The sequence below is a fragment of the Camelina sativa genome, chromosome 15, assembly GCF_030686135.1.
Source record: "Camelina sativa cultivar CO46 ecotype springtype chromosome 15, ASM3068613v1".
Classification (NCBI taxonomy): domain Eukaryota; kingdom Viridiplantae; phylum Streptophyta; class Magnoliopsida; order Brassicales; family Brassicaceae; genus Camelina; species Camelina sativa.
In genome coordinates this window covers 7772376-7797996 of record NC_141894.1, presented here as the reverse complement: position 1 = coordinate 7797996, position 25621 = coordinate 7772376, and the positions used below count along the sequence as shown (strand labels likewise).

The window sequence follows — 25621 nt, the reverse complement described above, 5'->3', positions numbered from 1 at the left end:
ATATCAGAAGATTAATGTTGTTGCTTTGCCTTATGACTTTAATCCTTTATTTTGTCGTCCGGTGAAACCATGATTCATGGATTTATTGGTCCGTTTGATTTTATGTCGTTTCCTCCAAAACAGTTAAAGGAAATCAATCTTTTGGCAATGGTGAAGACGTGTCACTAAAGCAGAGTTAGTGGAAATTAATCGTTTGGCAATCAAAGAGACGTGACACTAAACCATATCATCATGATCATCACCATCAACTTTTCTATTCTTTCCCCAACGATGTCATTTAGTAGGGTCTATAGTTAAGTTAAGTAAGATCATCCTCTCCCAAAATCCGTCTCTCTCTCCATCCAACGACGTCTACAATGTTTTTATAATGTTATGTTAACAGGTCTACAAATCTTGAGGGATTATTATCAATACGTTTGATGCTTTAGTAACAGAGCAACCAAGGCCATAGCAGAGGAGCTCTGTTTCTCGAGATATTGTACATGCGGATTTGTCACTCATTGCGGTTGGAATTCAATTCGTGAAGCTGTCTTTGCAGGTAAGTTAAGCAAACACACATTTCAACTATATAATATATAATATAAATATGCGTGGGATGTAATGTTCAGTATGATTAATTCACTTGGTTTGATATATATGATAGGCGTACCAATGGTTGCATGGCCGTTGTACGCTGAACAGAGGCTTAACAGAGTGGTGATTTCGGAGGAGATCAAGATTGGAATCCCGATGAATGAATCGGAGACGGGTTTCGTGAGCTCAACGGAGGTGGACAAACGAGTCCAAGAGATAATGGAGGATGGTCCGGTTACGGAGAGAACCAAGGCTATGAAGAATGCAGCCGAATCAGCCTTGATAAAAACCGGTTCGTCTCATGCGGCATTGACTACTTTACTCCAGTCGTGGAGCAGAAATTAATCTTTCAAATCAAGTCTTGGGAATCAAGGAATATAGTATGAGTATTTTTTGACAAACAAAAGATTTTTTATAATAATTTTTAAATGTAAACAATATCACAAGTTTTAAAAGCTTTGAAAGTAAATGTAAATAGGAAAATTTACAACTTTTATAAATAAAAATCGTTATTACTAAAATATTTCTGTTTAGAGGAGAAAATAGAAAAATACATGGAATAAAAGTCATTTTTATTATAGAGTTTCTATATTTTATAGGTAAATAAAATTATATTGGAAGTTATCTAAATAGGGTCAAACCGGTCAAATATATCAGCCAAAAACTAAAACTAGAACAAAACCATCACGGTTTGTTATGAACCGAGTCTGTTTTTGACTTTTATTAAAAGACGAGGGTTTAGGTTTTTCATCTGTTTCTCTCTTTACAAAGCGGGCTCGATCGTTCCTTTTTTTTTGCGAAGTGAAGCATCTCAAAGTCTATTATTACCTTACTCCTCTCTCTCGATCGGAGACAAACAGGTTAGGTGGATTACTGCCGCGAACACTTTGTTTCTCTTACGCCTGTTGAGATGTTTACTATTCTGGATTCTGAGGAATATGAGGATTGGAATTTACCTACAAGGGGAATGCTGGATCCGGATCTCGTAAGGCTACTGAAAATCCCCGAGTGGGGACACACTACTGGGGAAGACCTAGGAAGGCTTAACCTGAAAGTGGATCACCAATTAGTCGGTTCAGTTCTTGAGATGGACATTGCGTTAACTGTCAAGATTGACTTTTTCTGGTGGGTTCAAGCAACAACAAGAATGTTTGCACATGATTCCACCTCCTACATGGCCTTAATATGTTGCCTTGGAGATGCTAAGCTTTATAGTGAAATACGTAGAACGATACAAGACGTGTTCCGTAACCCACTTGTTAGATTTAGCACATATGAGCTCTCTGAGCTTATGAAAGTATTGGGCCGAGCTAAGATGGTGAGCGAAGCTTTGTCGGTTCTATACCATGTGAAAAAATACCATGGCTGCAACCCCGACACGAGCACTTACAACTCGGTCTTTCTAATGCTGATGCATGCAGGACTACACGAGGAAGTCCTTGAGGTCTACGCTGACATGTGTAACGAACCTGGCTGTTATCCAGACAGGGTTACTTATTCTGCGCTGATATCCTCTTATGTAATGTTAGGTCGTCACTTCTCTGCGATCAAGTTGTTTGATGAGATGAAGGATAAGAAGTGTTTGCCTACAGAGAAAATATGCACCACCTTGTTGGGGATTTACTCTAAAGTAGGGAAGGTTAAGAAAGCTTTAAATCTTTTTGAGGAGATGAAACAAACACCTTGTTGCTCGCCAACGGTTTATACCTAGACAGAACTAGTTAAGGTGCTTGGTAATGCAGGGATGGTTAGACAAGCATATGGTTTGTATAAGGACATGCTTAGAGATGGATTGACTCCTGATGCTGCCTTCTTAGTCAATATGATGAAGTACCAGATATGCGAAGTGGAGGATAACATGAAAAATGTCTCTATTGAGATGGTTATCTTGGGTGGTACACCAAGCATTGTTCCGTATAGTGATGTGATTGCTGGTCTAGTTTTTCGGTCGAAAGCACCTGTTCCGGTAGTAGTGAGTTCTTGGTTTGATAGGATGGTTCTTGGAAAACAAATAGAGTGGAGAGAGCTCTGTTGCTTCTCGAGGAGATGGATGAGAAAGGTTTTCCGCGTATTGAAGCCACCTCATAATCGCTCTTGGAAAGGTGACAAGCAGTGCCCGTCCGTTGTAATTGAGTACTACAACCCAATTTGGAAGCTTTAGAACATCGGTCCGTTGTAACTCGATGAGCTACTCGATGAACTTTTTTTTTCTTTTCTTCAACGAGCTTCTCGATGAACTTAAAAATACTTTTAGGAATGAATGCTAGTTACTTGAGATTATGTTCAAACATTTTGGAAATTTCAGGACAGCAAGTCTTTTTAAAATTTTAAATATATATACATTTCTTTTTGTAAGGATATTATATTTATGTTCTTTGTCAACTGGTACATCTTTCACCTTCGGAAAACTGTGTACCTTCTTTTTTTCTTGATGATTGAAAAATGCAGAATCCAAAGCAGCAAGGAAGGTGATATTTTCCCACTTATAGTTTTCTTTTTCTGCCTTCTAAACCGGGCTATAGAGCATCAACTGGTTATAGTTTAGGCATGATGTAAATATTTTAGGTAGCTTAGGTATTTTACATGACAAGTTGAAGACTTGAACATATGTGTCCAGTGACTCTTAAATGATTCAGCAACGACTTCAAGCCAGTCTATAAGTGACATTGGAAGCTCTTTTGATGATGAGGAAAATACAACATCTAGTGAATCTTCCCCTGATCGTTCCAGCTTCAGTTCTGGAATCCCGGAAGTGCTAAACCTTCTGAAATTTCTTGGAGATGGCCTCAAACATTTACTTATGTACAACTTTCAGGTAGTTTATTAAGACAAAGTGCGTATTTGTTCATATTCTTCTGGAAAAAAATGATGACGAAGCCAAAGTAACAAAATTGGATACTAGTGCTGGAAAGCTTTATTGGTATATCAAAAGCTATCTCTGAAACATTACAATACACATTGGGTTCTCTTGCGAGCTGCAGTGATAATATGAGTGAGTGGTTTTACCTGTGCTTAAAGTGATCATATTGGTTCATTCATTGACTCTTTTCTAATTCCTTTTTTGTTGGCGCTGAAACTAAAATAATGAGAAACGTTTTGTCACAGGTTGGATAAACATATATTTCTGAGCTACAATACTACTTCAAAGCTGACTCTGTCTTTACTCAAACAAATAAATAACTAAAATCAGACAAAATTAAAGATGAAAGAGACCAATTACTTTTGAGAATTTAATTGGTGGTACAATTATTTTTGGGCTTGGTCATCCATGAAATCAACCAGATATTTTTGTCGTCCCTAGAGAGTTTGGACTTTGGAGGTAATTGCAATGTGAAAAAGTGAAAAAAATTGTGTTTAGATTAGGCCTGGGCGTTATATCCGTACCTGAATATCCGATCCAAAAAACTCGGATACGGATATGAACCGAAGCAAAGACAGTAACTTTATAATTATAACCCATGTTTTAAAAATCTCCGTCTAGTACCGATTACGCCCCGTAAAATCGCTAGGCCCATCCTCTCCGTCTCAATTATTGACTAATCCCCGCCTCGCATCAATTATTCGATTATACCATCTAATTCGATTACTTCCTGCTTAATTTTGTATATACCGATTATTTTTGGAGCCAAATAAAAATCAAATATATATATATATATATATATATATATATATATATATATATATATATTTTTTATATCTAAACATTTAAATTAAGAGTTTATGATGCTTTACAATAACTAATGTACAAACTTTTAATTAAAATCATAAAATTGTTTTAAAAAATAACGTTTTTATGTGTTTACATAATTTTAAAGACAATCTTATAGTTTTATATTTTATTTGATATTTTCCTTTTCACATAAACAAAATTATACATATATTTAGTACTATATATTTTTATTTTATTATTAATTTAATAAAATATCCATAAAACTAGTCCCTGATTAATCCCCGTTTAATCTCCGATTTTCTCGCTAGGCGCTAGGCCCATCCCAACCGTCCGAATAGCGCCTAGCGATTTCTAAAACAGGGATTATAACTAGATGAATACCCGCACTACGTGCGGGTTTGTTTATATGTATATAATTATATATATACATTTATTGCAATATCTTTTTTGCTTCTTATATTTACACATTTGAAAAATTAAAAATTCTATATTACGAAATAAAACTAAATTTTTTTTGTGAGGAGACAAAAAATATTAAAATTTCTTTAAAGCTAAATCATATTCTAAAGTGATTTTTGTAGAAAAAACTATTAGCATATTCTCTAGGAAAGAAAATAATCATACCATTTGCACATTTGATTGGTAGATTAAAACATTTAAACATCCTATAATTCTTGTCTAAAACTTAGGTATTTAGATATATCTGTATAATAAGTGGTGAGTCTATTTCGACTTCTTCTTAAGGTTTTGGATAGCTCATGTTTTATGGATTAGAGACTATATATACAAAGCCAAAGCTTTTTTAAAAAGTATGTTTTTGAATGTTTTGTTTAGTGTGGCCTGGTGGAATAGCTTGATAAATTCTGTCATAATAACATGATACATGAAAAAATCGAGAAATATGAATTACTACCAATGTGTCAATATAGACACATAAGTTTGCCTACCTTTGTATGTGATCCTCAAAGGCAATGATTTGTGAACTTGGCCCAGATAAATTTGTAAAGTAAAGTGGCTAGTCTCGTTATACAATAATCTATACTAATATATATAGATTTCATTATAATTGTCAAAAAAATAATATATATATATATATAGATTTCATTATCATTTTCTGTTTTTTCAGTTTAAAAACTGCTAATGTAATGGTTTTTTCTAGATATTACATCGTTTGTTTTGGAGCAAAATTGTCTTGTTTAGCCTAGTGTGCTTAGCTAGTACGACTGCAGTACTCAAAAAAAGAGGGAGGATTAGGTTTCCGTGATCTAGCTAAATTTAATGACGCCCTCTTAGCCAAACAAGCATGGAGATTAATTCAAAACCCCAACTCTTTATTAGCTAAGCTGCTTAAAGCAAGATACTTCCGAGACTCCTCTATTTTGGATGCTAAAACGCAAGCATATCAATCATATGGTTGGTCGTCTTTACTTATTGGGATAGATTTAATCAAGCGTGGTTCCTATTGGGAAGTAGGTGATGGTGATACCATTCGAATAGGAAAAGATAATCTTATACCTTCCGATCCACCTCGTCCATGTCAAGTAACCGAAGGAGTGCAAGATAGCCCCTTACATAACTTTATGTCTTCCAACGGGAGCTACCATTATTAGAATACAGAGATGCTTGAAGAACATGTCTCTGTAGAAGATGTTTCCATCATACAAAACATGTATATTCCAACAGAAAAAACGGATGACAAACTTTATTGGAAGTATCAAGACTCTGGTGAATACTCAGTCAAGTCAGACTACTGGTTTGTTACACATGAAGGAGATTATAGACAATATTTGCCACCAATACCACATGGTTCAATTACAATTAAGAACAGAATATGGGGACTCTCTATTCTCCCGAAAATAAAACATTTCCTTTGGAGAGTTCTCTCTCAAGCAATAGGAACAAAAACCAGATTAAACACAAGAGGAATGTCATTAGACCCAGTTTGTTCAAGATGTGGATTACATGATGAAACAATTAATCATATCTTCTTTGATTGTACTTATGCACAAGATTTATGGCATTTGTCAAATTTACCAAAAGAGCAGCTTCCACGCCCTTTTCAGCAGAATATAGACACGATGTTCACGACTTTTTTGGACTTACAATCAAACAATGCTGTAACGAATATACAAGCTCTTACACCCTTTTGGCTCATGTGGAAAATATGGAAGTCGAGAAATAAACACATCTTTGAAGGCATCACCATACCTGCAAGAACTGTTTGGATACAGACCAAAGCAGAAGTTCGGGATTGGGTTGAAACAATAGACCAACAGAGAATTCAACCTAGTATCTCTAGTACGACCCAGGTCATCAATCGTTGGACTTCTCCTACACAACCGTTTATTAAGTGTAATTTCGATGCTAGCTACTGTTCTGAGGATCAAACGGCAATCGGAGGTTGGATTTTTCGAGATTACACAAGTAAATGCTTAACTTGAGGAGCAAGCAAACTAGGTACTGCGAAATCATCTCTGGAAGCTGAATCAAAGGCTCTTCTTGTTGCAATACAACAAGCTTGGTCTCGGGGATATACAAACATAATCTTTGAAGGAGACTGCCTAATTCTGATAAACAATATCAATGGGTCCATAACAAATGCTGCCATTCGAAACATATGTCTTGATATCTCTTCTTGGGCGTTAAGACTATCACATGCTAAATTTTGTTTTGTTCGTAGAGAGTGTAATGAGTCAGCGCATGTTTTAGCTCAATTTGGTTGTACAAATCAAGTGTTTTATTCCGATTCGGTGTCAATGCCTCCTTGGCTCAGTGCTACTATGTATCATCCAAACATTGGTTAAATGAATAAATTGACCTTCTGACGAAAAAAAAAAAAAAGCCTAGTGTTTTCTTTACATGTATGTACGTTGTTGGTTATCCCCAAGGTATTTACTTAACCAATTTTTCAGATTATCATAAGAGAAAAATGCGATATAAAAGAGAAATAGATTTTTCTATATCAGAGAGCAGGATTCTTACCAATGTTTACATTGTTGATGTGCTTAATGCTCACTCGTTTGTCCATGTTAAGAAGTGCAACTCAAAAAATCAAATACAAAGTGTGTACAAAAAAATATGTATATACTAAGGTGGTGAACGAGATCTTAGAGTCTTCCAAGAACATTTCAAGTCAACACTGGTTTGTCAAGGTTGTGGAAGAGAGTCAAGTTTCATTGATCACTTCATGTAGTTGTATTTCACATTAAACGGTTCAACTATAGCAGTAATGTCGAGAATCTTGGAACATTGGTGAATTTTCACATTAAATGGTTCAAATATAGCAGTAATGTCGAGAATCTTGGAACATTGGTGAATTTTCCTATACACAGTCTAGATTTGATTAAGTTTGATCCATCAGTGGGAGAAATTAGAAGCTCTTCAGTTTGATCCATCGGTGCTGGAATCGGTGGTGAAGATTTCTTCATGCGCCTACATAAATCACAATCTTCGACCTTGGCAAGTTTGCAGCAAAGAAAGATCGATTGGCTTTGGTATGTAATATTAGCTTAATTTTTGAATATAGAATTTTGAACTCTTCTATGATACATCAATACATAAGCACTCCTTGTGATAATTTGGAAAAAAACTAAATATTTGAAACTCACATTCTAATGGTTATTTTGGATGTGTAGGGTTTGCAGTCTGGGGATGTAAAATTCTTACGAATGCTCATCTAGTTGATGTTGTCAACTTACACACATTTGTCCAAGTTCAGAAGCACAACTTAGAAATCTTATACGCTGCGAAGTTGTTGGGGTGGTTCTTCACAATTCTTATTCATCAGCAGATGCCAATAGTATAAGGTAAATTAAAATAATGGACAATCTGTTTTTGCTTAATTTTGCATGATGTTTCTCTGACTTTCTTTTTGTCTGATGTAGTACTTTTGCGATCCCAGCCCATGTAATTGAGCATTTCCTATCCAGCTTTAACGCTGAAGAAAGTGAAGAATGTGGTCTTTTCAGGTCACTTAATTTAAGATATCAGAATATGTTAAATCCTCACCTCCGTAAGACTTTTAAAGTGAGTCATGGAATGATAGGAGTTCTGATAAACGAAATAAGTCCGTTGTCGGGGGCTCACGGACATCTGGAAGGCAAAGACGGCATTCTCTCAATCAATGGATGTCCAGTAGATAACGATGGCACCGGTAATATTGCTAGTCATTGCTTGATTTTCTACATGTTTACTTAATTTTCTAAATGTATCACATTTCTTTGTTCTTGGTGCAGTTCTTTTAGAAAGGGGGGAGGGGGTAGATTGCATTCGATATTTTCAATGAATAAACCAAAGGAGCGGGTAAATTTCAGCCATTTGGTTCCCATGACGAAAGTAGGTGATAAAGTCATCATTCAAATCTTAAGACATGGGAAAAAAGCAAGCGTTTAAAATAGCGTTAACACCGGTTAGTCATCTCTTTCCAACAATATTGTATCACATTTTCTAAACTTTTCTTACAATAGTCTATTGTATGAAGGTGAAGCCGCATGCTAAAGTGCAACAATATTACATCCTTCCGAGTTACTTCATTTTTGTGGGGCTTGTCTTTGCACCATTGATGGAATCATGTGTTGTTGATGTGAGCGAATTTAGAAAAAAATTGCAAATGCCAAGTGCATGATAAGGACAGAATGGCTTTGAACCATAAGGTCATCATTTCGCAGGTTTTGGTTTTCTCTGTCCTCGGTACATATTTCTACTAATGAAGATGCTTATATTCGCTAGCTACTATAAGGTGTTTTCCCTTGGTTTTTATCTTAACAATAACGCATTTTAGAGAGTTTAACAAACATGATAATTTGTTACTTGGTATAGGTAATTTCTTAGGATAATTTTGAGACCCTAACCCAGCTTGTCAAAAATTTTAGTGATGTGAATAATATTGCTATGGTTTTGTAATCGTTCATGCAAAATAATATGCGGTTATTCGGTGGTGGGAACAGGTTAATAAAGTAAACGGAGTGATACCAAAAAATCTAAAGCATCTATGTGAGCAGATAGAAGGATGTTCTACTGAAGATTTGTGACTGGATTTAGAGCATGACTTTGTGATGGTTTTTGACAAGGATTGGGTGTTTTTAGAACGAATGCAAGTACTTATGTTCAAACATTTTGGAAATTTCTGGAATGCAAGTCTTTTTAACTCGCATTGTGTTTTTTGAGATATTAAAAATGATTTCTAACATATATAGTTAAGATATATACAGTAAAACCTCTATGAATTAATAAAGTCGGAACCATGAAATTTTATTAATTTATAGAGGTTTTAATTTATCGATAAATTAATAGACTTTTCTAATTTGGTAAAAAATATCAAAAATAAGATTTAATCTTTATAACTAATATTTTTATAAAATCAATTACAATGAAAATAACAATTATCATGTTTTGAAGATAGCACTCAAAGATTTTTATATAGTAAAAATATTAAAAATAAACTCCAATAAAAATTAATGTGTAGATATATACATATATTTAGATAATTTTATATAATTATTAATTTATATTATTGATGGGATCATATATTACAAAGGAGTTTCAAAAAACATATTATTTTATTATATTATCGAAATTGTGTCCAAAATTACACTAATCCCAACTTAGGACTGGAGATATTTATTAATTTATAAAAATTATTAATTTACTGAGTATTAATTTATAGAGGTCCTATTGTAGTAGCATCTACTATATGTTTAGGTTGTTTTTTCTAAGTAGGAACTTATATATTTCTTTGCTTCGAGGGTTTTAGTCTGTTTCTTGGTTTGTTTTGCAAAACACTAGTATAATGTTAACACTGTTATTATAATTTATATTTTCTTCCCTTCATCTTATTTCAATTGATTATCACTTACCTACCTCTTGGATGTTCTCATACAAATATCTTTCACAATTCACACCTTAGATTATTTTATTCTAAATATGGCCCAAAGATAACATATTGTGCCGGTCCGAGTCTATCTCGCTAAAGATAGCTCAGAGAAATCTAGTGGTTCCAAAAGAGTGGTTTGCTTGATCTATTATGTAGAATCCCATCTCGTCTAAAATGTTTTGACATATGAATAGATGGTAGGTAAAACAACTCGTGTTTTCAATATCCAAATATATTATTATAAATAGTTCGCTGATCCCAAAAAAAAAAAAAAAAAAAAAAAAGAAGTATCAATGCCAGCTGCAAAAATTTGATGTGATGACCATTTGAAATCTGCCAAAAGAAATAGTATTTGTTTTGAAGAATACTACTATTTGCAAGAGAGAAATGTGTATAAATGGATATGGGAAAGCTAAGTCCGCGTGACAAGGATGCGGAAGATGTCATTGTCGTTTCTTGTTCGTATACACACGATAAAGACTCACTTCCATTATTCCATTGATACATATAAAATTATACACAATATGCATGAGCTTCATTATTGGATCAACATTTACATATAAATAATGTATAACAATCGGGTGATGAGATTGTTTTGCCTATGGGCTGTCCCATGAGGGATGGGATGATGCGAGGGAGATGTGGTCCAAATTTTTTGTATATATTTATGTTAATATGTGACAAGAGGAAGTATAAGGACCATTCGATTTAAAAGTGCAATAAATATAAAAGTGTCTCTAATTGAATTATTGTTGCGATATTTATTAAATGTTTCTCAAAATGGGTCCTAAATTAATGTAACCTTTTGTGTTTTCTTCTTCTTTGAAATTTTAATTTCCTCCAACAACCTTTAACCCATTTCGTTAATAATGAAGAGCTTATGTGTTTTGCTTTATAGGTAAGGAGTCCCCGTGACAAACAAATTTGATACTAGTATATAGTATGTATATTACAAATAAAAAATCAATAATAGTATTATCCTACACGTGTGGGTAGCTCTGCCGAAAGGGATGCGTGAAGCTGGCTTTAGTTGGCTCCCAACCAAATCCTATCATCGCCTCTTTATTTTCCACATCTATCAATAATATTCGATAATAAGAAAATAAAAAACTACTTTATTATTTTTTATTTAGCTAGCGATCATATGGAAACTTATTTTATTTTTCTAGCATTGTATTTTTTCTTAGGCACATGCATGCACCCATGAATATACGAAAATTATATAAGTCCATATATAATACGAATTACCTGGCTATCAATATTCCATTTATCATTCATGATACTATAAATTAATAATGTATTTATTCCATAATTTTTGTTTTTTGTTTTTGTGGTTTATGTAACAAACTTACATCAATAACAGAGATAAATTCTCATAAACATTTACAATATATCTGTAACGAAATCTAATGCGTAATGAACTTAGATAATATTAAACCGGCAAAAAAAAAGAGAAGAAATTTCTGAAAATTATATATCAGAAAAATAGAAAAAATAATTTTTTAAAAAAGAAAGAAAGATTTAAAGAGAGTTACAAAGATTCAGCGCCGGCAGCGAGTGATGGCGCTGCAGCCGCGAGAGTAAGGGTTGGCCTGAGCTCCACGTCTGCAATTGTAGTAAGACGCGCCGCGTCGTGAGCACGGAACAGTGTTTCTCCTAAGCGCACCGTAGCTTATGTACCTCCTCGCCGCTAACATACGCCGGTTGATCTCCGAATCCATCTCGAACTCCGCTCCGCCGTAGAATAGATCTCCTTCGTCTCCGAGGGCGGCGGAAACAGAGCACTCTGCTATAGTACCACGGCACTCTGTCTCGATCGGAGAGACGAATTCGACGGACTGAGAAGACACCGCGACGGACCAGTACTGAACGGTGAGAATGACTAGAATCGCGAGAATCGCCACCGTGGTTATTGAGAGTCCTCTCATTTTTTTTTTTTTAATTTTGTATCTTTATTATCTCTCTGTGCACGACGAACTTTGAAGAAAGAGAGAGAGAGAGATAAAAGGTTTTAAAAGAGAAGAAGAAGAAGCTTAATGAAATGCCACTGAAAGATGGAAGTAATTACGAATAATACCACTTTGACTTATAAGGAGGTGTCGTAAATAAGACAGCTTTTTACAAGTGGGGGGTGGCTTTTGTTAGCTTCAGATCTAAGGATGTTTAATGCGTTAAGTGTGAAGTGTCTGATGGCGACTTCCACTAATTATATCAACCAACCAAACTTTTAAATTACTTGATCTCTATTTTATTCTGGATAATTTTTGTGTGTTTCTGTTCAAAAAAATGGAGTTATGTAAAAAAAATATAGTAGTACGAAGGTAGATGAAGAATAAATACAGAACGCATATGAGTGGTCTATCCTTCAATGCTTTGATAAATTATTTCAAAAAAGTTTACCTATTAAAATGCCAACATATTAATGAAGGGAGTTTAATGTACATCTCTTATGTATTGCTCGTATTTGTGATTTGTAACTTCATCAAAAATGGACTGTTTAACCTTTGTTATTATTAAAAATTGTGACATTATTAAAACGATATCAGGCGCAGCGACACGCCGCCACAAAGCAAATTTTTATGAAATGAAAAAATAGTTTTCAAGAAGGATTGGATTGGACCCATCCCCCACCGGGACTTGAACAATTCTTTTGGATTTGTTAAGATATAATAATAACAATCATAAGGTTTTTTATGTGTCATTCACACACCAATCTACGCGTTTTCCATATACAGAAATAACAAATACATTTGGACTTTTGGAGTATGAATTTGAATCACTCTTCAAAACATTATATCAATCTTACAATGTATGTATTATTATTGTTTACACAAAAATGTTATTCTCGTTAGAAGATACTATTAAATCTACTGAAAGTTTTGCAACGAAAACAACAAAATAAAAAATACTTTAAGCCAAAAAAAAACGAAAACAACAAAAATATTTATGTAAAACGCAAACAAGAGAATATAATATCACAAACACAACAGTAATCTAAAAAGGCCCAAATAATGAAGGCCCAACAACAAATATATGGAAATGCTGCTTTTAAAATCAATTTGACAAATGTGAATTGTAAAAGTTTGAATAGTTTGGTACTCAATTGTGTTATTATTAACCTTTTCTTCGTTGACTGTTGACCCGAGTCGTCGAGACTCGAGAGGTTTCTTCAATAGACTTTATCCCGGTCACTCTCGCTCGTGCACCACCGTGACGAAGCCGACGGAATCCACCATGAACTTTCCTCCGACGAAGCTTGATTATCATGTAGACATGTTCAATCTCCAATCTCAGTCCAGATTCCTCTCCTTATACAAGGTCCGATAGTAACCATTCTTTTCGAGCTCTTCGACGTCGACTTCATTGCTGAATCCTTTAAATAGTTTTCTTTATCGTATATGATTTCAGGCGGAAGATGGACGCACAGCTCTGATATTGGATTCGACGGTGTTTCATCCGCAAGGTGGTGGTCAGCCGTCAGACACCGGTTTCATCGAATTCTCCGGTTTGGATTTCAAGTTTTCCGTTCAAGATGTTCGATCGAAAGACGGAATTGTAATTTTCGAATCTCTATTCTGTCTCGAGTAACTGGTTTTCTAGTTTGTTAGTAATTTGTGTCTATGATGTTTGTGTAATCCCTTTTGAAATTGTGTTAGGTTCTCCATTACGGAGTTTTCGAAGGTTTGAATCATGAGAGTGGGATGGATATTGAGGAAGGGAAAGAAGTTCATTTGTTTGTTGATGAATCAAGGCGCAAACTCAATTCCAGGCAAGTAAATAGCTTAATGATTAGAAAAAGTCTAGCTTAGTGTAGTTCTACAGGAAGAAAATTAGTTTAATGATTTGGTTGTAGTTTTTGGGCATGGCAAAAATTTTGGAGTCATTCTTTTTATGTTATCACTAGATAGAAGATGTGAATCATAAGTGATGTAGTTTCGTGTAATCTGCTTGTGGAAATCTTCAGAGTTGAAAATAAAGGCTTGTCTAAGACTGTTCTCTAAATTTAGATTTATGAGTTGTGCTTTTTACAGTTCTTGGATTTTCTTTGTTGTGTTTTGTTTCTGTACTTTAGCGTTACAGTTAATATTTGTTCATGATCAGGTTACACTCAGGTGGACACTTGCTAGATATGTGTATGCAGAAAGTTGGGTTAGGACATTTGGAGCCTGGAAAGGATACCATTTTCCAGACGGGTAAGGATCTTATTAAAGGATGTGTCATCTGCTTTCCTCTTTGCAACTTTCGTTAAAAATAGTGATATATTAAAACTTTGATCTATCAACTACAATGTTATCAGTCCATATGTGGAATACAAAGGAAGTGTTCCACAGAATGAACTGCAGGTGAAGCAGGAAGAGTTGGAGGCGGAAGCTAACGAACTGATAACGAAAGGTGGAAAGGTTAGTCCTCAGAGCCTCTTTATCATAGTTGGATTTCTTTGATTTTGTGTTACGGTTATTAATTATGATTCTTTTGCCCTGTATAAGGTTTATGCTGCTCTATTGCCCTATGAAGAGGCATCTGTGCTCTGTGGTGGCAGTCTTCCTGATTATATTCCTAAGGTATATGCCAATATAGATCTTTTCCCTTATCTTCCATTGCTAATAAACCTTGGGCGTCCAGCTTACAGACTTATTTTTTCATCCTAGACATATCCTTAAATGAGACAAGTTCTTATAGGAGCAGCAATGTTTATCTTTAGTTATATGAAAATTTTGCAGTTATGTCATATATAGGCAGTGGCTTTTTTTCTTTTTTCTTAAGAGTGATATACAATTATTTGGCTTTGTATAATAAATTGTTACCATGGATAGATAAACCATTTTCAGTATCAATTCCTGCTCTTTCTGTGTTTTTTTTAATCATCTTTCTGGTATATATGTTAGTGAAAGGGAGCACCTAACGTAATAACCATTGCACTGAAGGGTAATAAATACCCAGCTAGAGTAAGCTAGTCAGTTAAGCAATGAAAAATAGATATCAGATGGCACTGTGACAGATATATATCAAACTCAAACTTCTGTATTTGCTTACCTAAGGGAAGCACTCCTCGGATCATAAAATTAGGTGACAACCCGGGGTGTCCGTGTGGTGGGACACATGTCTCCGATGTATCTGATATCATAAGCATGAAGGTATCATCCAATACTGAATATTTGTGGTTTCCTTCTTTTGCCTTGTGTTTTCCAAAAGTACATGATCCTGAGTGTTTCCCCTTGTTTTTGTTTAAGATCACACAGATGAGAACAAAGAAAGGAATGACGAAAGTTTGCTACACCATTGCATCTTAAACTTCACTTATTGGTTCCAGCTTCCATACTAATATGTATACAATATGAATAAGTCAAGGTAATCCTCAGCACCCACTTCTTGTTGATACGGTGATTTCATCAACGGTAAATATAAGTTATAAGTAGTCCCATTAGTTCTTAGCCTTAAACAGTATCTAAAACACACAGTTAAAGTTTGTTTTTACTGTTAGTCCCTGAACAAGCCTAGGTTATATAAAATTTCTGGTTGTGTTGTCATAGAAACAGATAAGATATTATTAGCAAAGGAAAGAAATCCCAGTTTATGTGGTTTAAGAGACTTAGGCGAGCTTGCACATATTACAACAGCTAATGTATTGTTGGAAAAATCGCGGTGGATAAAGACAAACAGAGAGATCTATCGTATTCATTGTAATATGCGGAAAAATGGGGTACGTAAGCTAAATGGAATTATCATCAAATGTCATTTTCAGGAGGGAGGGAATTATAGTGACGACAACTATTTTCATCAGTTGGCTTCAACAGCAAGCAGCCTCTCCTGTGGTTCAACAGCCACAAATCAGTATTTTGTGGGTGATTTATCAAATCTATTAAACGACTCTCCCTATCATTGATAAGTCGTATATGATATGATATTGATGTGATATGATATGATCTTCCCACTCCGCCTCTTAATTAGTATTAGTGTATTACTATATTGACTCTTGGTATTGTAGAACCATACTGGACATTTAATCCGAGATTTTTATAATATTGTTCGTGCATCGGTTTGGTTTGCTTGTTTGGTATTTTTACTAATTATCTTAGGTAAGCAAAATTAGTGCCTGGATGGGATGCGAATCATGCGATCAAGGGTTTGAAAACAGTAATTTTGGTTTTACCAAACGGAACAATCGGTCAGTTTTTTGAGTGAGTTTTGACGTTTATCATCGGTTAAGACTGTGTACTTGTCTGCGGTTTGTGTGACTTTGAGAAAATATGTAAAAAATCGAAACTGATTGTTCGAGGTGACGACATAGGGTAGATTAAAAAATATATACTAGTATAGTAAAATTTTGAATAGTTTTCAGTGTTGCTTCTTGATAGGGTTTAACAACTTTGGATCAAGTCAGAGGTGCGACCTAACTCGTAAACATTAGATCTGTTCCCCTTTTCTACGTCATGCGACCTAACTCGTAAACATTCTCGATTTTTTGCTTACCGCTTAACTTATTAAATACTCTTAAGTCTCTATAATTGATTACTTCCTTTACGTCTCTGTTCGCGGCTACTATGTATGATATTGTATGTACGCTACGTCGACATCTAAGTAGCCTAGTACCCCCCCCCCAAAAAAAATCAGTTTTTCTGTAACGTCACTATGTATTTTTGGGTTATGTTATTCTGTTGTCCATAAAAAATAAATTGCAATATTTTCAAAATAAAAACAAATTACCCCTCTGACTTTGATGTAAACAAATTACACAAATAAACTCTCTATTTTACAAACAAAATCTGCAACCTTATTTATTTTAGTTAATATTGGAATCTCTTCTTATTTTCTAAATTTGCTATATAGTGAATGATTAGGATAAGGGATTTAGTACCATTTCAATGTTTATTATATATCCTCTTGCAAATATATAAAATCGTAGGAGTATTAATATTTTGGTTCTTTGAGGAGTCCAAGAAAAATAATAGAGGAACAATTGAATTTAAAATATTAGAAATACATGCAGGGATCTGAGGATGACATCATCAGATAAAAAATGTCAACTAACACACTTATTGCCTTCAATTGTTGACTCTTCATAGATCTTTCTCTGGTCGATCAATGAGTTCCTAAGTTTTTAACATCGTCACGCCTAAAATATCTCGTTGATATATTCTTTCTCAGGAAGTTATGAATTTTTCTATCTTTTATTTTTCTTTTTTTTGTTATTAAACAAGGTGTAAATTCGTCGTTCTGTAAAAAGAAATTAAAAAATATACTAAAAGAAATCTGAAAAAAGAAAGAAATCAGAAAGTATCTAACCAAGAAAACTTGCAAAAATATACTAAAATAGACCTCTGTATACAACCGAGATTCTAATAAAAACTTATTAGCATCATTATTGTTCCGGGTAAGAAAAAAAATTGAACTTAAAAATAAAAATTAAAAAGACTAAAAAGCAACGAATCAAAAACGAAAAAGGCAGAGAAGAAGAAAAAAAAAAAAAGTGTGAGACAAAAACAATACTAGTATAAAGAAGAGGGGAGGGAGGCGCTTTAGATATTTATTATTTAGCAATACCCAAAATTAGCAAAAACAAAAAAACTCGCATTCAACTCGTTAAAACTCTTTTCTCCTCCATCCATCCATTAAATCCCTTTCTCCTTCTCTTCTCTTTTCACTTCCCTCACTCTTTTTTTTTTTTTTTTTTTTTATATTCTCTCCTCTCCGATTTGTTTCTTCTGACGACTAAGTTCTTCTCTCTGATTCGTTAAGGTAAAAAAAAAAAAAAAAAAAAACCCATTTCTCTCATTCTCAATATCTCTTAATGTCTGCTGCGTCTTCTCGATTTCGTTTTCGTTCCGATTTAAACTCGATTTTAGATTTTTTTTTTTTTTTTAATTTATTTTGTCAATGGGAATTAATTATTGAATAAGGAGATTTTTCGTTAATATAATTCACTTTTAGAAGAGATATGATGAACAAATATGACACGACACGACATGGTTTCTGATGAAACCAAATCTATCTTTAGATGGGTTTCTTCTCTGTTTTTAGATAGCTTTGCTTTTGTCTGTAAAACCATTTTATCTGGAAACCAAAACAACTTTTGTGGTCTGCATTTAATAGCGTCCTATGTAAAAACACACTTTTTATTTTTTTTTTAACTCTCACGTTTAACTTATGTAACTGTTCGTTATCTTGGCCCCATCTCTATCTTCAGTCCTTCGATATGTGTGCTTAGACGTCTCTCACTCACCACGTATTTTTTGTCTCGATGGTTATTAAAGCAGCTAAGTGAGGGTTCTTTGTGTTTAAGTCTAAGATTTAATGAGGACTGTTGATGACTGTTACTGTATTCTAGATTAGTGGATCTTGTTTTGAATCAAGATTTGATAAGCAGAGTGGTGTATTGATTCGTATTTGAAGCTTTTTAATGAATCTGATGAGTAAAATGGAACTTTGTTGTTTCAGAAACATTATCAAGAAAGTGAATAAAAAATGCAGGAAGAGACTGATCCTACTTATGGTGAGATTGAGATAAGTTTTGGTTATCAATGCAATAATACTAAGATAGGGATTCCTGAAGATCGTGTACCTGATGGCCGTGAGGTTCTTGCTGGGTTTAGGCTTCAAAAGACTAGTAGTTTCTCTTGTTTATCAGGAGCTGCTTTAAGCGGCAACCCTACCTTAGCCAATACGAATATCTGCAATGGAGTGATTGGTTCTGAGATTTTGCCTTCTCTAGATTCTCCTAAATCTTTCAGGAAAGTTCCATCTTCCCCTGCGCTTTCTAAGCTTGACATACTCTCTCCTTCTCTTCATGGAAGCATGGTGAGTCTTAGCTGCAGCTCGTCTACTAGTCCGAGCCCTCCTGATCCTGAATCTTGTTACTTGACGTCAATGAGTTCTCCTTCTTCTGTTAATGAAGGGTTTCTCTCTGCCATGGAAGTTCAAGTTGCGGGTGGTGCTGCAGGGGAAGATAGGGTTCAAGCTGTCTGCTCTGAGGAGAACGGTTGGCTCTTTTGCGCTATCTATGATGGATTCAATGGAAGAGATGCTGCTGATTTCTTGGCTTGTACTTTGTATGAGTCCATTGTGTTCCATCTCCAGTTGCTTGATCGCCAAATGAAGCAAAGCCTTACAAAGTCCGATGATGTTGTCGAGAAGTTGGAGTTGTTATCAAATATAAGTAAAATAGATTACTCTTCCTCTGATTTGTTCAGACAAGGAGTGCTAGATTGCTTAAACCGTGCGCTGTTTCAGGCGGAGAATGATTTCTTAAGGATGGTTGAGCAAGAAATGGAAGAAAGACCGGACTTAGTATCCGTGGGATCTTGCGTTTTGGTCACTCTCCTTGTCGGGAAGGATCTCTACATCCTTAATCTAGGTGATAGCAGAGCTGTTCTAGCGACCTACAATGGTAATAAGAAGCTGCAAGCTGTTCAGCTCACAGAGGATCATACAGTTGATAACGAAGTCGAAGAAGCTAGACTCTTAAGTGAGCATCTTGATGATCCCAAAATCGTTATTGGTGGAAAAATCAAAGGAAAGCTTAAAGTTACTCGTGCTCTCGGAGTTGGTTACTTGAAGAAGGTACTAGTAATATATTATTATTAAGTGATGGTTTTATTATACTTAAGAAGAAGAAAAATATCAAATAGATGTTGTTTATTAAATTGTAGGAGAAACTGAACGATGCACTCATGGGAATTCTCCGTGTTCGTAACCTTTTGAGCCCGCCTTACGTCTCAGTGGAACCATCGATGAGAGTTCACAAGATAACGGAATCAGATCACTTTGTTATAGTTGCGAGTGATGGTTTGTTCGATTTCTTCAGCAACGAGGAAGCTATTCTACTCGTACATTCCTTCATTTCTAGTAATCCTTCTGGTGATCCTGCTAAGTTTCTACTTGAACGTCTTGTAGCTAAAGCTGCTGCTCGTGCTGGTAAGAAGCTTTTTTATTCATGTTTTACTTCAATGAATTTCATGAACTCATTGACTAAACTTTGATATAGGCTTCACGTTGGAAGAGTTGATGAATGTTCCGGCTGGTAGGAGACGGAGATATCATGATGATGTGACTATAATGGTAATCACTCTCGGTACCGATCAACGTACCTCAAAGGCTTCTACGTTCGTGTGATTTTTGATGATGATAATGGCGACAAATTGTAATTAGTCTCATTTGATCTTCTTTTATTAGACTCTGGTCTTAAGTTTTTTTACTTCTCTGCTGAAATTATTTTAATGTATATAATATATTATTGTAGTTCTTGGGATTTTTAAGACGGCTAGAGGCCTAGAATTCATCAAGTTTGTCTCGGTCTTCTTCAGCCATATGTTCTGTTTTTTTTTTTTTGTCTTTTAGTCGGTTTGGTTTGTAACCAGGATGTATGTTCAGTACCTCGGTCCTATTGGATTCATCAATCTCAACGAAGCGATGGCGTCGGAACTTCACTTGCCATTTACATTTACATTATTGTCGGGGAATATGCTTTGGAGTTTGGCCGTTTTAAGCAAAAATAAAGACAGTCCCGATTGTTAAACCAGGCCAAACCAAAAATCTGTTGTGATTCGGTATAGACCGGGTTCCTGATTACTACAAAACCGTGACGGTTATTGGACCCAATAATCTACAATGCCTACATATTCCCGTTATAGAAAGTTCCTTGGAAAGCAAATAAACCAATTTTCTTTAGTTATTTTTACTCAATTATCCAGAAAAAAAAAATTGAAAAACTTACAACGGTCATCTTTAAATGCAACGGTAAATTCATTAAAAACAACCGGAGTGACAAACTCAATTAACTTGAATAGATAAACAAAGAAACAACTTCCTAAAGATCAGCTACGACTCTAATGAACATCTTACAAATCAAGATAAAACAAACTAAAAACTAAATCAGCCGTAAAAACTAAAAATCAAAAATCGTGTATAAAACTATCACCAATTTTATTCCTCACATCATGGATGCTGTTTTTAAGGCTGGTTAATTCATTGGGCTTGAAATTTTTGTTGCAAGATTTGCAATCCCACAAAAAAAAAATTACACTCCCTTTCAAAATAATTGTGTCGGATTTGGTTATGAACCAGATTTTTTTTTTCTTTTTATTTGCTTAATGATCTCGTTTGTCCATGTTCAAGAAAATGAAATACAAAGTGTGTGCAAAAACAAATCATATAACTAAGCTCAATTATGTGGCTTGATACAGATGCTGTTATTAGATTCGATGATGATGTGAAAATCAAATACAAAGTGTAATGATTACAAGTTGTAATTTACAACTATAGGTTTCAGTAAATAAATTAATAATAGTTATTAAAGGTAGAAAAGGCAAATACTAATACATAAAATTTAACAAAGTAGGTGCAAATTATAGTATGTAAATGAATTAGGGAAAATTGGAAATGAAGGATAAATAATTGAATTATTGTCCATCTATGTATTCTATATTTATGTTTGGTCATATATGCTTTAATATCATTTAAACTCCATTATATCCACGTATTTTTAAAAAATCTTGAGCAATTGACAATTGGTCATACATGCTTTAATATCATTTAAACTCCATTATATCCTCATATTTTTAAAAATCTTGAGCAACTATTAAAATTTGAAATAAAAAATCATTTATTTGAAAAACATTTTGGACAATATATAGGGTCAACAAAAATATACAGTTTAGTAAAACCTCTATAAATTAATAATGTTGAGACCATAATATTTTTTAATTTATAGTGATATTAATTTATCTTGTTTTTGCTCAAAAGATATTAATTTATCTATAAATAAATAGATTTATCTTTTTTGTTCAAAAGATGTTACTTTATCTATAAATAAATAGTTATTATTTATAAATTAATAATTATTAACTTATAAAAGTCTTTTTTAATTGTTAAAATTCTTGAAATATATGAATTGAAAAAAATCTAAACAATAAGATTAGTATTTGTATGTTCTACAGTTTTTAGTTTTGGAATTGAAATTTTAATATTTAGAAAAAAAAATTATTATTTTTAAACAATAAGATCACTTATATACATGATTTAGTGACTACAATTGCTATATTTTAACAATCTATAAGACTTTCAAAATGAAAATTACATATTTTTTAGAATTAGAAATCTTAAATAAAATTTCGGTTATTTTTATGACAATTAGTTGAACATTTGTAAAATTTTGGTGATTATTAGAAAATTAGTTGAACATTTGTGAGATCTTCTCTCTTCATGTTTACTGTTTAGCTTAATAAGTTAATATTAAAGGAGTTATTTGAATTAATTAAATTGTTGTTCAAAAAAAAAAGAATTAATTAAATCAGAAATAAATGAAAAAATGTCGCCCACCGTGGGGCTCGAACCCACGACCACAAGGTTAAGAGCCTTGCGCTCTACCAACTGAGCTAGACGGGCTTTGACGTTTGTGTCGTTTCAGAAACGGCTATAATCTTATTTCTATTTAATTTGAATTTTTGTTAAGGTACTTCTAATTTTTTGGTAATTAACCCTATTTGTTGTTATTTTCTTGAGTAAAGACATTATAATACAACATTTATTGTCAACATTAAGAAAACAATAGAGTTCTAAGGTTTAAAGATATTATAAACATCCATGTTTAATCAAGCAATTTTATGCAAGCAGATTTAGAGAGTTTGAGACTAGCTACACTCCTTCCTTATACTCATTTCCTAAAAAGTCGATATTTCATAATTGTTTTCTTTTCTTCCAAGGTGTGGGGTTGGCATTACACCTTCTTACACTCGAAGAACCATTAACTATAGTCTATAGGCGTGAGCTCCTTACAAAAGGATTGACTGAAATCTATATATGAAATAAACAAGACACTTGGGTGTCGTCAGAAAAGTGGATCCTTAACGACATTCCAATTATTTAGGTAAACCTACAACATAAAACAACATGTTGTAGCGATTGCAAACACATTATGCAAAAATAAGTTGTTGTACATGTTTTTAGTAAACATGGCAAGGACTCGTGGATGTATGAAAATTTCATAAACAAATGGATGGAGAAATCCATCGTCTCATTCTGCTGCATTTGCTCTTTGAGATAAATAATAAGAATGGTCATGTTTTATGTTTATTTTGAGGTCAAACTGGAGTACTAAACAATACAAAATAATTTAAAAAAAAAACATTTAACTATAAATAAAACATAGTTTTTTCCTACTATAACAATATTAATTAATATTTAAACATAAACTGAAAATTTCGAATCTTGGAAATATCTATCAACTCGTGTTGTTGTAACATAGGCCCTTTAACTAGTTTAGTACTCCCTCTGTCTCACATAGATTGATGTTTTGACACTTTCATACATATTAAGAAAAGTTTTAGTTTTTGTTTATAAATTAATTTATAATCACTTTTTGGTAGAGAGAGAAAATATAAACCAATAACAATTCAAAATTTTAAATATTTTCAATGATTACTTTTTGAAGTTTACAAAACATCAATTTTTGTGGAACAAAAAAAATATCCCTAAACATCAATCTTTATGAGACAGAAGGAATATTTATCACTTGTGTGCTATGATTTTTTTTTGTCGTAAGTTAATACATTATCTATGGACCATAACATTCATTGGCCAATCTGATTTTATGTCGTTTCCTCCCAAAAAGAAAAAAAGTTAAATGAGAAATCAATCTCCTGACAACCAAAGAGACGTGTGACACAGAAACCATATATCATCATTATCAAACTTTCCAAAACTTGCAACAAACCTCAGGAAGAGCCATGGGAGAAGAAGCTATAGTTCTGTATCCAGCACCACCGATAGGTCACTTAGTGTCCATGGTTGAGTTAGGCAAAACCATCCTCACCAAAACCCCATCTCTCTCCATCCACATCATCTTAGTTCCACTGCCTTATCAGCCTGAATCAATCGCCTCTTACATCTCCACCGTCTCCTCCTCCTTCCCTTCAATAACCTTCCACCATCTCCCCACCGTCACACCGCACTCTTCCTCCTCCCCCACCTCTCGCCACCACTATGAGTCACTCCTCCTAGAAATCCTCTGTTTCAGCAACCCAAATGTCCACCGAACCCTTTTCTCACTCTCTCAGAACTTCAACATCCGTGCAATGATCATCGATTTCTTCTGCACCGCTGTTCTAGACATAACCGCCGATTTCGCCTTCCCGGTTTACTACTTCTTCACCTCTGGAGCCTCATTTCTCGCCTCTTCTTTCTATGTCCCGATCCTCCACGAAACGACCCCTGGAATAAACCTCAAAGACATTCCTACAGTTCATATCCCCGGCGTTCCTCCGATCAAGGGTTCCGATATGCCTGAGCCGGTGCTCGAACGAGACGACGAGGTCTATGATGTTTTAATAATGTTCTGTAAACAGCTCTCGAAGTCTTCAGGGATCATTATCAACACGTTTGATGCTTTAGAGAACAGAGCCATCAAGGCCATAGCAGAGGAGCTCTGTTTTCGAGATATTTATCCAATAGGACCGCTCATTGTTCAAGGAAGAACCGGAGATAACCATGGAAACAACGGAGATTCTTGTCTGACTTGGCTCGATTCGCAGCCGGAACAGAGTGTTGTGTTCCTCTGTTTCGGGAGTTTGGGTTTGTTTTCAGGAGAACAGCTAAAAGAGATTGCTATTGGTTTAGAGAAGAGTGGACGTAGATTCTTATGGGTGGTTCGTAATCCACCCGAGTTACAAAACCAGACAGAACCGGACTTGAAGTCTCTCTTACCGGAAGGATTCTTAAACCGAACCGAAAACAGAGGAATGGTCGTCAAATCATGGGCTCCGCAAGTTCCGGTTCTAAATCATAAGGCCATTGGCGGATTCGTCACTCATTGTGGTTGGAATTCAATTCTCGAATCCGTTTGCGCAGGTAAGTTAAGCATACACGTATTTCAATTATATATATGCGTGGAGACATGGAGTGTAATGTTAAGTATGGTTAATTTACTTGGTTTGATATATATGATAGGCGTACCAATGGTTGCATGGCCGTTGTACGCTGAGCAAAGGTTTAACAGAGTGGTGATTGTGGAGGAGATCAAGATTGCGATCCCGATGAATGAATCGGAGACGGGTTTGGTGAGCTCAATTGAGGTGGAGAAACGAGTCCAAGAGATAATGGAGGATGGTCCGGTTAGGGAGAGAACCAAGGCTATGAAGACCGCAGCCGAATTAGCCTTGCAAGAAACTGGTTCGTCTCATACAGCATTGACTACTTTACTCCAGTCGTGGAGCACAAAATGATCTTTCAAATCAAGTCTTGGGAATCAAGGAATCTACTATGAGTATTTCATTAAGTTTGACAAACAAAAGATTTGTTATTGCTTTGTGACTTTTTGACTTGTGATTAGTGAATACATTTTCCATGGACTTTTTTGTGGACCTAGAATTTTATTTTACCGGACTCATATTCTAAATTAAATATTAGAAAAATCTTTTAAAATATGATATCCTCACAAAATATGTACTGCATAAATTCGACCAAAAAAAATATGTACCTCATAAATTATTTTAAGAGTTTACCATAATAATTCG

At 34.4% G+C, this 25621-nt stretch overlaps 3 protein-coding genes, 1 long non-coding RNA gene, 1 other non-coding gene and 2 pseudogenes across 6 annotated transcripts; 5 read left to right on the top strand and 2 right to left on the bottom strand.

The window, feature by feature from the left end:
* The first annotated feature begins 269 nt into the window (after window positions 1-269).
* On the top strand, window positions 270-1094 carry LOC147926362 (uncharacterized). Its single transcript, XR_015582925.1, has 2 exons — window positions 270-538; window positions 644-1094. It is a non-coding gene; the product is annotated as an uncharacterized LOC147926362 (long non-coding RNA).
* A 389-nt stretch (window positions 1095-1483) lies between these two features.
* Window positions 1484-8867, top strand: LOC104748231 (pentatricopeptide repeat-containing protein At3g16010-like; annotated as a pseudogene).
* A 2653-nt stretch (window positions 8868-11520) lies between these two features.
* Window positions 11521-12150, bottom strand: LOC104745990 (rapid alkalinization factor 23). Its single transcript, XM_010467381.3, has one exon. The coding sequence runs from the start codon at window positions 12041-12043 to the stop codon at window positions 11657-11659; it is 387 nt and encodes a 128-aa protein (XP_010465683.1). The 5' UTR covers window positions 12044-12150; the 3' UTR covers window positions 11521-11656.
* A 1040-nt stretch (window positions 12151-13190) lies between these two features.
* On the top strand, window positions 13191-16149 carry LOC104745989 (uncharacterized; annotated as a pseudogene). The gene is made up of 9 exons (XR_015582240.1): window positions 13191-13433; window positions 13524-13670; window positions 13772-13884; window positions 14217-14308; window positions 14413-14515; window positions 14603-14677; window positions 15155-15250; window positions 15347-15464; window positions 15859-16149. The product of XR_015582240.1 is annotated as an uncharacterized LOC104745989 (transcript).
* Window positions 16150-17489: 1340 nt separating this feature from the next.
* LOC104745988 (putative protein phosphatase 2C 40) lies at window positions 17490-20395 on the top strand. Its single transcript, XM_087488431.1, has 4 exons — window positions 17490-17852; window positions 18552-19673; window positions 19763-20027; window positions 20098-20395. The coding sequence occupies exons 2-4, from the start codon at window positions 18579-18581 to the stop codon at window positions 20223-20225; spliced, it is 1488 nt and encodes a 495-aa protein (XP_087344557.1). The 5' UTR covers window positions 17490-17852; window positions 18552-18578; the 3' UTR covers window positions 20226-20395.
* A 2028-nt stretch (window positions 20396-22423) lies between these two features.
* On the bottom strand, window positions 22424-22496 carry TRNAK-CUU (transfer RNA lysine (anticodon CUU)). Its single transcript has one exon. It is a non-coding gene; the product is annotated as a tRNA-Lys (tRNA).
* A 1193-nt stretch (window positions 22497-23689) lies between these two features.
* Window positions 23690-25456, top strand: LOC104745983 (UDP-glycosyltransferase 88A1). The gene is made up of 2 exons (XM_087488304.1): window positions 23690-24956; window positions 25056-25456. The coding sequence occupies exons 1-2, from the start codon at window positions 23837-23839 to the stop codon at window positions 25328-25330; spliced, it is 1395 nt and encodes a 464-aa protein (XP_087344430.1). The 5' UTR covers window positions 23690-23836; the 3' UTR covers window positions 25331-25456.
* The last annotated feature ends 165 nt before the right edge of the window (window positions 25457-25621 follow it).

Bases quoted from the DNA above. Each gene is read 5' to 3' on its own strand.
- LOC104745990 (XM_010467381.3), bottom strand. From the start codon at position 12,043: ATGAGAGGACTCTCAATAACCACGGTGGCGATTCTCGCGATTCTAGTC.
- LOC104745988 (XM_087488431.1), top strand. From the start codon at position 18,579: ATGCAGGAAGAGACTGATCCTACTTATGGTGAGATTGAGATAAGTTTT. The intron at 19,674-19,762 runs GTACTAGTAATA...ATTAAATTGTAG, and splicing joins GAGTTGGTTACTTGAAGAAG to GAGAAACTGAACGATGCACT. The intron at 20,028-20,097 runs GTAAGAAGCTTT...ACTTTGATATAG, and splicing joins TAAAGCTGCTGCTCGTGCTG to GCTTCACGTTGGAAGAGTTG.
- LOC104745983 (XM_087488304.1), top strand. From the start codon at position 23,837: ATGGGAGAAGAAGCTATAGTTCTGTATCCAGCACCACCGATAGGTCAC. The intron at 24,957-25,055 runs GTAAGTTAAGCA...TATATATGATAG, and splicing joins TCTCGAATCCGTTTGCGCAG to GCGTACCAATGGTTGCATGG.